We start from the raw sequence: 14,077 nt of genomic DNA, 5'->3' as shown, positions 1-14,077 counted from the left end.
CGTGCTGAATAATTGAAACAGCAATGAACAATTCCTTTTTCCACACCATATTTTAACTCCTTTCATACAATGAACAGTTGTTCTGTCATCTAGATGTATGACATTCATACATTTCTGTGCAAATCATCTAGATTGGGTGCCTTTCTCATATAGTTTTTATTAAAATACATGTAATTGTCTTCCTTAGCAAAATATAATAGGCTATAATGTAATGAGGGTTATACTCCATGTTCTGATAATCTCTCGTAGCAATAAATCCTATGAATGAATAAATTATTTTCTTGAATGAATGTAGTGTTGAATTTTCAGCTTCAGCCTAGAGATTATGTTGCATAGTGGTAAATTGAATTACGCACTGAGATCTTTAATGAAGATTCTCCTGTACTGTACTTTTATGCAGCTTTTCTGCCTCATTGTTAGTTAATGTTAATTGACCTCAGTGTGACAAAATAAATTTTAATCAAGGAGTATTTTTAAATTTTTTTTATTCCCTATATTGTTATTATATCATAATCTGTAAAGAGTCCTATAGGGAATAAACTAGAATGTATTACTTTTTTAGATTTACTTTGTATTTCGGTTTTGTTTGGGTTTTTTATTAAAATTCTAAGCATAGTCTGAGACTTAGAGTACACCCTTGTATTCTCAAACAGCTTAATAAAGTTATGGTATGGGAGCACATGAATTGAGCATCCTCCTGGGACATATTGTCCCTCAAGGTGGACATGCGCAGGACTCACACACACGACTCCCCAGAACATCAGGGTTGGCTGTTTCAGTGCCTAACTTTCAGCAGTCCCACTGGAAATAAAATGTGTGGCTCACCTCCTGATACTGACCACATTTTTCCAAATGCTGGACAATGCAATGGAGCCAGTAATACTGCTAACTCTGAGCATCAGTACAGGCACCAAATCTAAACTAATGCCTGAAACACAACTAATAGTAGTTATATAATTTTCAGTAATATATTTCTTTATATCTTAATGTTAGTACTGCAAATTTTAATTCACAAAGCCCTGCAGTTTGTTTGTTTGTTTGTTTTATTTTGTTGGTTTTTTTGGGGTTTGTTTTTTTTTGCTGATAACCCTGTGGATCTAGCTGTTATTTTGGGTCAAAGTAGATTCTGATTATTGCTATGTAATGAAAATTCCCATTGACAAAGGGAAATTCCTCTCTAAAGCTTTAATAAGTCATCTCTGTAGATTCTTGCCAAATAATCTGCTCTGCCAATTTCAAAATTGTCTGTAGCATGAGATGTGCACGCATGTCACTGTATCACTGGACTGTGAAAGATAGCATTCTCACTGAACAGTTTTGCTGTCTTGTCTCCTCAGACACTCATGGCATCTGCAACAGCCCCACAGCAGTTGCTTGTTGACACTTGTTTGGGTAGAGTAGCACCCCTTGTTACTTTGACCTTATTTTTTTTTGACACAGTAGCTGTATGTAACTTCTGTCTTCTATTGTAGTGTAGAAAGCCTGAGTGATTTTGTTATTTCAAAATTGTTTGGCAGAATTAGTTAAACTTGTAAAAGGATCATGGGAAAATAGTCTTGTGAAAAACACTTAAGTGGACAGTATTGGAATTGTAAATGCATAGAAGTGGACTCATTGTGTGATTATAAAGGCCCATTATACCAGGAGGTACTACCAGTTTCTCAGAACAATGTGCAAGATGACCAATACTAAACAGTACAGCTGCATGGAAAATGAATGAGGACTATGTCATTTTCTACTAGCAAAATGTACAGGCACTGTATTTTCTCTGACTTCCTTAAAGAAACAAGTCGGTACCAACCATGAATTGAACCTCTCAAGGACGACTAGACTTCACAAATGGCATTTGATGTCTTCAGAGTAGATCACAGGGGTTATTGAAGCTCTGGATTAAAATCACTCTATTATTATTCCTGCTGTCTAGTACCTGCATATTAAATATATATTTTTTAAAATTTGATTTTATTTATGAGAAAACATCCTTTTTTTTTTTTTCCCTTTAGGCAAAATACTTACCACAGTCTGTCTCAAAATCCAGCTATACTTGTGGTCCAAGAATTAACTCCATAGAGTTAATTTGATTGTTTTACTTCAGAGGTCAAAGTATCCAACAAGCTGTATGAACTCTGAGGAGAACACTGCATAGAAAATAAATAATTTGCTGCAGCACATCAGGACATTGTACTTGATTCTTGTACCCGTAACTCCCAAATCCATCTTACTCATACTGAGTATGTCTTAAGGTTCCCAGTGGTCAAAGAAAGAGCAAGGAGAAGACACTCCACATGCAATATTAAGATCTGGATTTAATTCCAGATAATGCAAAGGATTAATATTCAGCATGAATACTGCTGTGTTTCCTCAGGCTTCCTGCCCGTGAGTGTGATCATTCAAAGCTAAAACTGCAAATCGTAAAATTGCACGCATGGGTCCTTATAATTCAAAGGTTGATTTGACCTTCTGACCTAACCAGATCATTTCTGCAAGGTAGACCTGTTAAGGGTATGAGCATCTAGGCTGTGGGTCTGCCCATGGGTCATCAGATTTCCCAGCAGTTTAAGCCTGAGCTTTTCTAGGATGTCATGCTAATGAGTAGTATGGTACAGATTTTAACTCTTTCTTCACTGTAAGATTACTCTTATGAGAAGCAGATTTAAAAAAACTTCTGAGCACACTGCTGATATTTTCTCCGCTGGGAAAAGTAAAATATGCTTATACTCAGCTCCTACTTTAAATTCTTTTTGTTGCCTTAAGGATACTTTGGCTGTTGGGCCAATGTTCATACATGCCTGTACGTTGTCTTGCAAGGATGCTTCCCAGCCTTGTAGCTTGTTTTAGTGTGATTTACAATTACTATTTTCAAGCACAAATTTGCTTTCTTCCAAAAGATTCCACTAGTTTTAGTTTGGCCTTCAGTCAAAAATGTCAGCCTTTGCAAGCCTACTTCTCTGTGTATGTGTGTAAATTTTGGTTTTCAAGTGCTAAACTAACATGTAGTTTTGGTGTTCTGCAAGTAATTAGTTATTGTTCCAAGTCTTTCTGCAGATGAGTTTGGTGAAATGGGCTTGTATATCAGCAGTTCTCATCTTGTGGCTGGTCGTAAAGGTTGGAAACCATTTTTCTAATGGTATTCAATGAGGAAATATTTCATGAAATCAGCAAGAATTCAAGAGAAAATCTCATGGTTCTTGATGATGTAGCTGATTTTGGGAGATACCTGATGGTGTGCAGGGCTTTTTGTCTAGGAAATGGTTAAATTATTCTGCTCTGAGGGAGCCCACTGTGGGCTTTTTTAAAATCTTCCAGGTAGTTCTTACTCTTCTTTCTTAGGATTTAGATGAAGCTTTTTAAAAACTTGTTAAAGCATTTTGGATTTCCTTAGAATGTTGATTGTCCTTTGATCTGAAACCTTCAGAAGCAGCTGCCTTTTTCTGCTGAGCTCAAAACTTAGTTGGATTCTGTTGCTGGGGTTTTGCTTTGGAGAATGCAAGCAGAACTCCAAAAAGAAAGATGAAGTTCCTTCCCAAAAGGAAGATAGAACAAGTTCTGACTCCACAGTTCTTCCTGATCTTGAAAGGCATATGGTATCTCATCACTGTGACACTATTTAGTATGAGAGAGTCAAGAGGAGGAAGCATGCCATTTTTCCCTAGGTTTTGTGTGGTGTCTGACGATATAGACGTCTGTTGAGTGTCTCAATGAAGCTGGCTGCGCTGGCTCTGCCTCTCTGACAGTCTCTGTGTCTGCTTTCCACACCAGTGGCGAGGGTAGGTCAGTCGAGCCAGGACAGGAGCAACTGGGCAGATCTGTAGGTACACGTACAAAGAAGTCTAGAGTGACAGGAGCCAAGACCCTGTGGACATAATCCACTGCTACATCAAATAGTCAACCTGGATTTAAAAAATCACAGTTTTCAATTTTAAAAAAGAAAAAATTTCATTTAAGCCCTTTGCAGTCAAAGCCCTGTCTTTTGTTCCCCCTGAGTGCCAAGAGTTTATGTTGGCATCAATCTCCTGAGCCGTAGCCATGTTATTAATTTCAGAATAATGGAAACCTCTGTATGTAATCAAATGGAAAATCAGCTAAAGAAAAAACAAACATATCAGAATTCTGGGAGAATGAGTATAGTGAATGAAAGTAAGGAACAGTAACTGTGAAAATTTCATTAATGAAAATCAAAGCTGAACGTGGATAATGGGAAAACCAAAGTTGAATGCTGATAATGGTGAAGGAATAGAGGCAAAATAATGCAGACAAAAGTTATTGAAGAGACTATTTAGCTTGCATTAACCTTGCCAGTTGGGCTTCATTACTTTACATTATAGTCAAACCCAATAAATAGCAGTTCTTGTTAAATATCAGTACTGAGTGAATTAATTTAATTTATTGTAAAGAACATGTTCTTCACTATTCAATTTTAGATTTAAACTGCAAACCTGACTTTGTTGCTCTATTACATTTGAGCATGAAAAGCAGTGTATCAAGAAAAGCACAAAATCAAACTTCAAAATGGTGTCTCCTTATACCTTGTGTTTGTGATTCCTATTTCCATTAACTTATAGATTGTTGAAATATAGTAAGGTACAGATATTTTAGGAGTGTCCTCAGCATGAATATTGAACAGTCCTCAAATTCAGACCAGTTTTCATCTCAAAGTTGTACATGGAGAAGAAGGATGTGTAGTTGCAGGATATAACTGTGTTCAAATAAAATAGTGAAAGAGGACTCTTGGATTTAACAATGAGACCATCAAGGAAAGATCTTATAGAAGTGTTGAAGCTCAAAAATGCCACAGAGAAAGCAAATATACTTATGCAAGACCTGAAGTCAAAAAATGAAATTAACTGAGCATTTCTAATGCAAAAATAACTATCTACAGTTATTGGTCAGTAGAAAAGGTGTGCAAGGCATTGTTTCTAAAATGATGTACATATCAAAATCTTATCCAGTTTTAGGAAGCATTTATATTAGTTCATGGAGGTGAACACTATAAACTCTTCAGTGCAAAGATTCAGCTTCTGTTCCAAAAGTCTGTAACCTATAATTTGTTGGAAAACCAGAAAGTATCTTGAGATAGTGTGACTGAGTACTTGCTGTCTTTCCATTTTTGCCCTCCATTTGCTACTGCCAAGGCAGGTTTCCAACTGCATGGATTATTAGTTAGTTAATAGTTAGAAACTCACAGCCACTCTGATGCTGCTCTTCATTTTTTCTTATTAATTTTTCTTTCTAATTACTAGTCCAGTCTGATATGGATGAAACACCAGCAAAAGCAGAAAATCTCTGTTGTACAAGTTATATATAAATGGAGTATACTTATTCAGCAGAGTCTGACTGCCTAGCTTAAAACCCATTTATTTTTTCTATTAATCTTGTATGAATTTAGAGATCAGTCCTGCTGTCATGCATTACATGCATTTGGCTTCATGAATGTAGCATGCACACCTTTATTTATTGCAAAAATTTATCAGAAAGCCCCAATTCTTTTCTACTTGAATTTGTAGAGGAGGAAATTCCAATGTTCTTTTCCATGGCTTTTCTACACAACCTGAAAAAACAACTTTTGAGACTGAGATTATAAACACTCATATAGGCCATTGGACTTTAAAATCAACTTTTCCTAATTTTTTTAAAGTTGTAAAAGTATTTTTCATTCTCTAATAGATCTTTAGATGCCTCAGAATTTTTTCACATATTTTAAACTTATTTTTGACTGAGGAGAATTCTTTCAACTGCACAACTTGCTCATTTGTACACAGGTACTGTGGTGTAATTTGCTCCAGGCTTATGTGGAGGCTTATGTCAACCTTTGTTGTCCCCATGTCTTTAGCCTTAATTATCCCATAAATTACTTTGAAATGCCTAGGTTTGACCTTCCTATCTCTAATTCTTAAGTGATATTTGGTTTTTATTTATTGCTGTAGAAGCACAAACGAGGCTGCAGAACGTGAGTAGACACAAATTCTTGACCACATGTCTTCAGAAGAGGTTGAGCAGTAATTATGTTCTGTCGGTTGTCCTTTGAACCAGCCTTTTTCTTTACTTCTTTTATCTAATCTGTGTCTTTGAGGTCAGGAATAGTTTTATTGTTGACTTAATAGCAATAGGGACTATTCATCCACTGTGATGTTTTATTTTGTTTGGGATTGCTTTCTCTTTCCATTGTGTTATTTGAGTTCTTTTATACCTTAAACTTAATTTCCCCACTATATCTGTTGTCTGAAATGGTATTTGCTCAAACCACCACCTTATTTCAATTTTTATAATTCCTTCTTCCCTGCCAAAAAACCTGGGGCATTGTCCTTTGAATATATTCACTGGATAGAGAGCAAGATGCTGCAGACTTTGCATGTTACCCCTATGCTGCTGCTTCCTGTATCCAGTCTGCTCTGTTGACTTTTAACAGCATTTTCATGTAGCTCATGCTTTTCCTTAAGCTTTCCAAACAATTATCTGGACACAACTATATGGGTTGATGGTGAGGACTTGTTTATGTTCTCTCTTCCTGAATGGTTAACTTTGTATGTAATGTGTACTTAGACATTAGTCAAGGGCATGGAGACATTTGGTGCAGAACTACTAGTGAGCTGGGCAGTATCATGAAATGAATGTTAATTGGCTATTTTTATTTTCTGTTATGCTACTTGCTCATTTGCCTTTTGTCCTGTGAGAAGATTCATCCCAAGTCTGCATGACTAAACAAGACACATAAGTCCATCAAAAAATGCAGAGAGCTTTACATAAAAAGTAAGCTTTGCTTTCAGTTATTTGTGGAGATCACATCTGTAGCATTAGACCAGACTCAGTATTTTGTTTAACAAACACATTGCTAGATTTTGATTTAAAATCAGTCTGCTTGTTTCTTCTGGTTTGAAGTATGTGATTTTTCCCTTCCTTACTTGATTAGAGTACAACACATATTCTTCTGCTGCCTGCAATGTGAAGGAAAACTCTTGATAGTGGCCATTTCCAGTTAGCTCTCATTGTTTCTCTAACTTGCTCAAAGAAAATCAAGTGTTAAAAGAACAAACAGCAGCTAATTTGCTTGTACCACTCTTATTTTTTTAATTGTAGTTATCTCTGTCCTCTTAAAATAATATGACACTATGCATAACAGAAAAGAGGTTGTGTAGTGGTGACTTACTGTATCAGTTTCTTGGTGGTGTTTATGTAGTACTGCAAGTGGTGCATGGTTTTAATAAGCAAATAAGGAAATAAATATAGCTCACTTTACCTCTTGCTTGTCTCCCTAGTACTATTTCTGATCCAGTTGCAAGAACTTAAGAACATGATTGTTTTATATTTAATTTTCAATTATTTTATTTTACAAGTATTTGAAGTGAAGCGTCAATTAACTCTATTGTTTTATTTTTGTTAAGGATCATAAATAAACAATGAAGTTAGTATGATGGTACAATTCTGTTTGGGTCTTCTTCATGTGCACATATGGAAATAATTAGTAACAAACATCAGCCTTTCTCATATAACACTTCTCCCAAATAAGTTTTGAAATAGATGCAAAGCCCAGGGACTATTACACATCATTAGTTACCTTCTTCCCTCCTCACCAAAGCTACTTTGTGATGGCAATTTTATGCATGTTCCTGGCAATGTGCATCTATAACTAAATTCAGCCCCAGTCACAGTGTGTGTGAAGAGGTTGGTTTACTCTTCCCTCAGAGGTGTCTCATTGGATGGGAAGTTGGAAGGGGAGGGTACTTCATCTGTTCTACAAAACAATTTGCAAATGCTGCCCATGTTAGAAACCATAAGGAATGTATATTTTCTTCAGTCATTAAAATGTGTCTTTGGGGAATCAATGGATCTATATGTTTTGTCAAAGGTACAGAAACAGATTCCTTGATTTTGACAGTACCATAGTCATATGCCCGATGGGGCTTCATGGAGGTAAAAAAGTCCATTATTAAAGAACAATTTTCTCAAAAGCTCTGAGTGTCTTTCTCCACAAACAGTATGTAGTTTCTGTCCTAAAGCAGAATAAAAGTTGACTATCGCATGTTAGGCTTGCCCATCACCACTGCCTTTGACATAGTAAGAATATTAGAAAACTCCTTCTGAGTAATCGCCTATGGTCTCTAAAGCCCAGCAGTGTCTCCACCTTACTGTCTCCAGTGGTAGAGGGAGATGCAATTTAAAAACCAAAAATATGACACCTGACTGTCTTTTGCAGTCCGTTCATTTTGTATTTCTCCAATATCCAAAGTAAATGTATTAGGGATAATGGCTCACAGATTCGTCAACCTCTTTTTGGACATGATGACACTGTCTCCATAACCAGGATCTTCTGCTTGCAACATGTAGAGTTGGTCTGTTTCTTGTGCATAAAATGCTTTCATTTATTGTGTTTTTAAATCTTTCAGTTTCTTTAAGTACCCCTAGTTCTATTACAAAATTTTGTAAATAGAGGTTCAAAATTATGTTGGATATTTGGGTAGGGCCAAATTTTGTATAGCAGTGAAATACTTGTAAATATTCATTTTTCATTGTGTTCTTTGAAAGGGAAAAATACAAACATTTGTAGTATAGTTTATAGGCTTGGTGTTGAACAGAGCATTTCATTGTGCTACTTGCAGTACCAGTAAATATTTTTCCTGTCTATTTAACTACTTCAAAAGCCAGATTTTTATTCCAACCCAGACATGATAAAAAAATAAATCTATGTTGTAATTGTAATTAAGGAGATAAAGTTACATTTTATTTAACTGTAGTTACCCTTCTCTATTTCTCATTTTTCTATTGTGAATCAAAATTTAAAATAGAAATGTTAGTTTTTATTCTATAAAATTTAAAATTAAGAGTGATTTAGAGGGAGAAAATCTTGCTGACAGCTTATGTAATACTTGAAAGGGGCAATCAGATAGAAAATGGAAATTAAATTATGGCCTTCAGAAGCAACAGGAAATAAGTACTATTGGTAGCAAGGAAGACTTCACTTTAGATTAGAGATCATTCCCTCTTTGGACCATGAGGCTTTACTGTGGCAATATACCAACTATGGACAAAGTAAGTTCTTAGTGACCAAGCATTCAGTATGTTTGCCACTGTGTTTTTAAACCATCTGTAGTCTGGAATATAGGAGAAGATGACACTGAGTATTTCATTCTCTGCAAAAAACGCCTTTAGTCATCTCGCTTTTGAATTCTCCCTTACTTGGAAATAGTTCCAAAAAGAAAAAAAAAGAGTATACCTGAAAATAAAAGATAAGAAATTAAAATTGTATATATTTCCTCTGATATATTTCCATACAGGTAAGAAGGCTTAGATTTTAATTTTATTCAGAGATACGGCAATATTTTTTTTTGATTTTGCTGTAGGAGTTCATGACTGTCTTTGGATGTGTGTGGTAAAAACTGTAACACTCTATTATTACAGCTTCTGCAATCAGGAAAAGCTGCCCATCACATTTCAGTCCTGTGTGATCACGAAGGAGTGCCAGGTGTCAGAGTGGTCAGAATGGACCCCCTGCTCCAAAACCTGCTTTGACATGACAACCCCTAAAGGGAATCGTACAAGATCACGGACCATTAAGCAGCTCCCTGTTGGCAGCGAGAGTGAATGCCCACAATTAGAAGAAGCAGAGCAGTGTGTTTCTCAAGGAGACGGCGTAGCACCCTGCATTACGTAAGTTGGTTCATTTCACTTCTCTGTTACTAAAATGAGCAATTTCAATTAAGTGTACAAGGCTGGTAATGGAATATCAACCAAACCATTATTAAAGAAATATTAGGCAGGACTTTAGCTTTTTTCTTTATCCCTGTTTATTCAGTGCTCTTGAAAGCCCAAAGTCTGCAAATAGTTCCCATTGTAGTGTAACCAGTTCCTTCTCTAAGTACAGGAATAATAATAAGTATATTTTCTTTTCATTCATTTCAGTTTTTAAAAGACAATGTTTGCACATATGCAGATTCAGGCAAGATGAAAATAAATTAATTGTATTGATTTGTCAGTGATCTTTTCCTTGCATAACTTTTCTAACAGAATCATTGTTTACTGAATTTCTTGTCTTTTTGCAGACCAAATGTTGAATAGAGGAAAGGGGTATCAAACATCTGGTTAGCTAGCAGACTGTTTTAGTGAGGCTTGTTTTCAGCACAGCAAAGGCCCTACATGGGAAGTGGGAGAGGCTAACAGTGACAGCAAATAAAGTTTAGGAGAAATAACAGTGACCACCTTACGATTCAAGAGATTGCAGTAATCCTTATCTAATCAAAATTAATATTGAAGTCCCAGCTGTGTTTTTCTTTATCAAGCTAAAAATAGGGTCTGGAGAAATGTCGCTTGATATTAAGAATTTTGTCTGTGGTATATATTTTTCATTTAATAGTTGAAATATCATCTTTCTTTATCTCCAGCTGCATTAGGAAGCCCTTTGCTTTATTTAGCCTTAAAGTACTTGTTAGGTAGGGAATTCTGTGGCATTTCTTGCAGTTCATAATCCCAATTGGGGTTTTAACTGTGAGTCAAAGATCTTTGCTGTGTATTCACTGATTAGGAAGCTTCCAGCTTCTCATCATTCATCAGTACTCAGCAGGGATGCTTCAATACTGCAGAATGATCTTCCTTTTAAAAGAAGTGAAAAAGAGAACTTACTGAAAAGTCTTTCTGTAGTCATAATAAAGAAATACAATTATAGTGTCACCTTGATATCCAGAAGAAACTTTTGTTTCAAAGGTAACAATAGGCTTTTGGATTATCTGGAGGGAGGGAAGGGGGAATTGTGAGGTTTTTCCCTCATTTTCTGGCTCTTATGTTTCTCAGCATTCACATCTCTTTCGTATTTTGGATTTTATTTATGTAAATTCTCAAGCTCTAAACAAATGCTGGGAGTCACAGTCTTGAAAGTTATCTGAACATAGACTATATGTCCCTGTATATCTTCTTCCCTCAAATAATTTATATATGTGGTATGTTTCAGGAATTGAACAGAAAAGATCCTCCTAAAGAATAATGATTTTAAAAATGAAACAATACAAAAAAAGTTTCCATACACATAAAATGCGAGATTTAATGCACCTTTGTGTGCAAGAAATTGTGGTGCTCAGGCCTTTTATGAAATTAATGAGGTACTGAGGTGTTTCAGCTAGTCTAATTTAATACTGTGTGAAATGGCTCCATGATTTCTGGAGACCTGACTAACGGAATGTGATGCAGGTACGGCTGGCGCACCACCGAGTGGGCAGAATGCCGCGTCGATCCTCTCCTCAGCCAGCAGGACAAGAGGCGAGGAAATCAGACAGCGCTGTGCGGAGGTGGAGTTCAAACCAGGGAGGTGTACTGTGTGCAGGCTAATGAAAATCTCCTCTCCTACCTAAACACACTCAAGGATAAAGAAGGTAAATTTGATTCAATTACAATGAAATTAGTGTGAAATCAGAGCATGTCAGCATTCCAGAGCTCTTTTTCAGCTTCCACTGTCTTCTGTTATGAGTGCCTCCTTACCTTGTGAGTTAGTGCTATTTTTTAATTCAGATGAAAATGCTTAATTGCGGTAGCAGAAATTTCATTCTCTATTCTGCAAATATAGATACCAAATATAAATTCCTACAAATTACTGTTTCTTAATGTCTACTGAAAAATAGTGTGTAGGATGCCTTTCCATAAGAAAGAACATGAAAAGGTGGATCAGAAGTCCTAGATTTGTTTTTTTCATCTACTGTAAATTTTTGTGTGTCCTTCATCTGGGTGATGAACTTGTGCTTGCAGATGGAATATGTCAATTCTGGCATGTAAGCTTGATATAGAAGAATATAAAAATATTATTAGATTTAACTTGCAAGGATTTTTTTCCCTTGATTTGGTCAAGTTTTTAAGTAGCTTTCAGGTCTTTGAGCCAATAAAATTTCCTTGACTTATTTACCTAACTGTAAGAGAGAAGAGATTATTCCTAGTCACTGTTAAAGCCTGTATAGCTTCTTAAGAAAAGAGAGAATAGCTTAAAATACAAAATCTTTAATCCATTTGGTAGTCTACATGCTTTAGAATAGCACTTGAGTAGTTTATATTGCATCTACTTCTGTATAATAGTGCAGAACTACAGATTCAGAAAGCAGTGAATTAAGCTAAATGCATTTAACATTTAACTTTTTAATTAAATTGTATCCTCTACCTATTTCATACAAATACACATTACAGCCATGTACTTCAGGAAAAACAACATCAATATGCAAATCCTACATAATACCACTTTTTGTCTAGGGCTGGCCAGACAGCAGACTAGTGAGGTTCCTGCTGCTTTAAAGGTACTCTCAAACTTGCCGTAGCGGTAGAGTTTGTGGGGAATGTTAATGCCAACATTCATTTCAGCATGACTGCTCAGATCAGTAGGGTGGGACTTGCGAGCTCCGAAGCCCCACATCTGTATTTATTAAAGAAGAATCTTTCAAGCCTCTTTGTCTTATGCAAATCAGCTCTGCCCAAGGGCTTTTAGTAAATCGCCTCTGCTGAACAAAGTTTAGATGCCTATGCCGTAGTGTGAGCTACAAAAACCTCCCAGCTAAGGAGAGGTAACAATAAAACCAGTGGCAGCTTACTGTTCAGAATGATGATTAGGATTTTGGTAGGCTGTGAAGTCTCGCCAGATTAGGCGTGTGTGAAATTTGCCCTTATCAGACTGTGACAGGAATACATGGAGCCCATCAGGAGGTAATCTCTGCAGGCTCCTGAAAGCTGATTAAAATGTAACTAGTCTTTGGATGCATAAACATGAGAACAGTTTTTCAAGAGCTCAAACTGGGAGTGAAGTGGTTCTTAGTTTAAAAAGGAGCTCTGGGCTGTTTCCACATTAGGGGACAGATTTTCAGAAGAGGTGCTGGTCTGCTCATCCTCCCTCTCTCTCCCCTCATAGAATAGAAAACAATGAGTAATTTGAGGATGGGAAAAAAACAGGACACACACCCACCAGATTATGCTGTGGGGAAACGCCTTCATCTCAGTGAAGTTTACTGTTGGTTGTAGCAAATGCTATCTTGGTAAGGCTGCTTTAAAGACCTCTGTTCTCATATACTCATGGTGGCGTTTCCCTGTTATTTCAGAAAGTCAGTCACAGAGCAAGTCGAAGGCTAGTGCTGCACCTCTGCTGTCAATCACTTTTGAAATAACAGGTAGGTGAATTAAGGCCTCCCACCTGACCTCTTGGTTAAGAGCATGCAAAGGAGGCGACACCCCTTTGGGGAACTTTGTTTGCTATATGTGTTTACTTAACATGTTTATGCAGCTCTGAAATAGTTTAATGGATTTGAACATTCTCAGGAAATTTCAGACCAGTTTGAAAGTGACAGGCCAAAATTCAATCTAATGTAGCTCATGAGCCAGCTGGGATGATGGAACAGTTGCCTGCTCCACTCCTGAACTCCTTCAGCTAGTGTCTGCTTTTTCCCTCACTTCTGAGCATTGGGAATTGTTTTTCAGCTTTCATCATAGCCACTGTCTGCAATCCCTTCTGTAGATTTAAAATACCAAGTTAGGCCTCCAGTAAGAATTTGAACTTCTAATACTTAGCTGAACCATAATCCCTTGCAGTATTCATGTCAGTAGGAAGAAGAAGGAGCATTGGTTGTAGTAGTTAAGCAGTGACAATTGAGTTCCTGGAGGCCACAGTCATTCTGCCATTTACTTGTCACTGACTCGAATTGTTTCATCACTGTTCACCTACTTAACTGATTTAGTCATGAAGTTTCTTTTGCTATATGAGGTGGACTGTTTCATCTTATTCCGAGTACCTTTAAAACCCTTGATGTAGAATAAAGAAGAGAAACGTTCCTCTATGGGCATAAATTTATTCTACATCTGCAAATACACATTCGTTGCCCTATTAAACATAGGGGAACTGCTTACATGCATGGAATTGTGCCATTTCTCAGAGCATAACATTCTGAATTATCTAATGTGTTTTGAAGAGAGAATTCAGCATTATAGAAAATGAGAAGAAAATATGTTATTTACTTGTTTGCCATAATGTGTTTTAGGCTTGGGTTTTTCTTGGGATTTTTGAGTGAGAGTACTTGAAGAAAATTCTTTGTGCTGTTTTTTATGAAACCAGTGTGGCAAATGATCAGAA

The 14,077-nt window shown here is 36.5% G+C and overlaps 1 protein-coding gene across 1 annotated transcript in view; it reads left to right on the top strand.

Moving 5' to 3' along the window:
- Positions 1 to 14,077, top strand: part of THSD7A (thrombospondin type 1 domain containing 7A) — a 267,166-nt gene that overhangs the window by 154,657 nt on the left and 98,432 nt on the right. The window contains exons 6-7 of the mRNA XM_030264733.4: positions 9,394 to 9,642; positions 11,173 to 11,354. Of these exons, the coding sequence (XP_030120593.3) occupies positions 9,394 to 9,642; positions 11,173 to 11,354 (431 nt within the window). The remainder of the gene's footprint in view (positions 1 to 9,393; positions 9,643 to 11,172; positions 11,355 to 14,077) is intronic.

This window comes from Taeniopygia guttata, chromosome 2, assembly GCF_048771995.1.
Source record: "Taeniopygia guttata chromosome 2, bTaeGut7.mat, whole genome shotgun sequence".
Taxonomy (NCBI): Eukaryota; Metazoa; Chordata; class Aves; order Passeriformes; family Estrildidae; genus Taeniopygia; species Taeniopygia guttata.
This window is presented reverse-complemented; position numbering and strand designations above follow the sequence as displayed.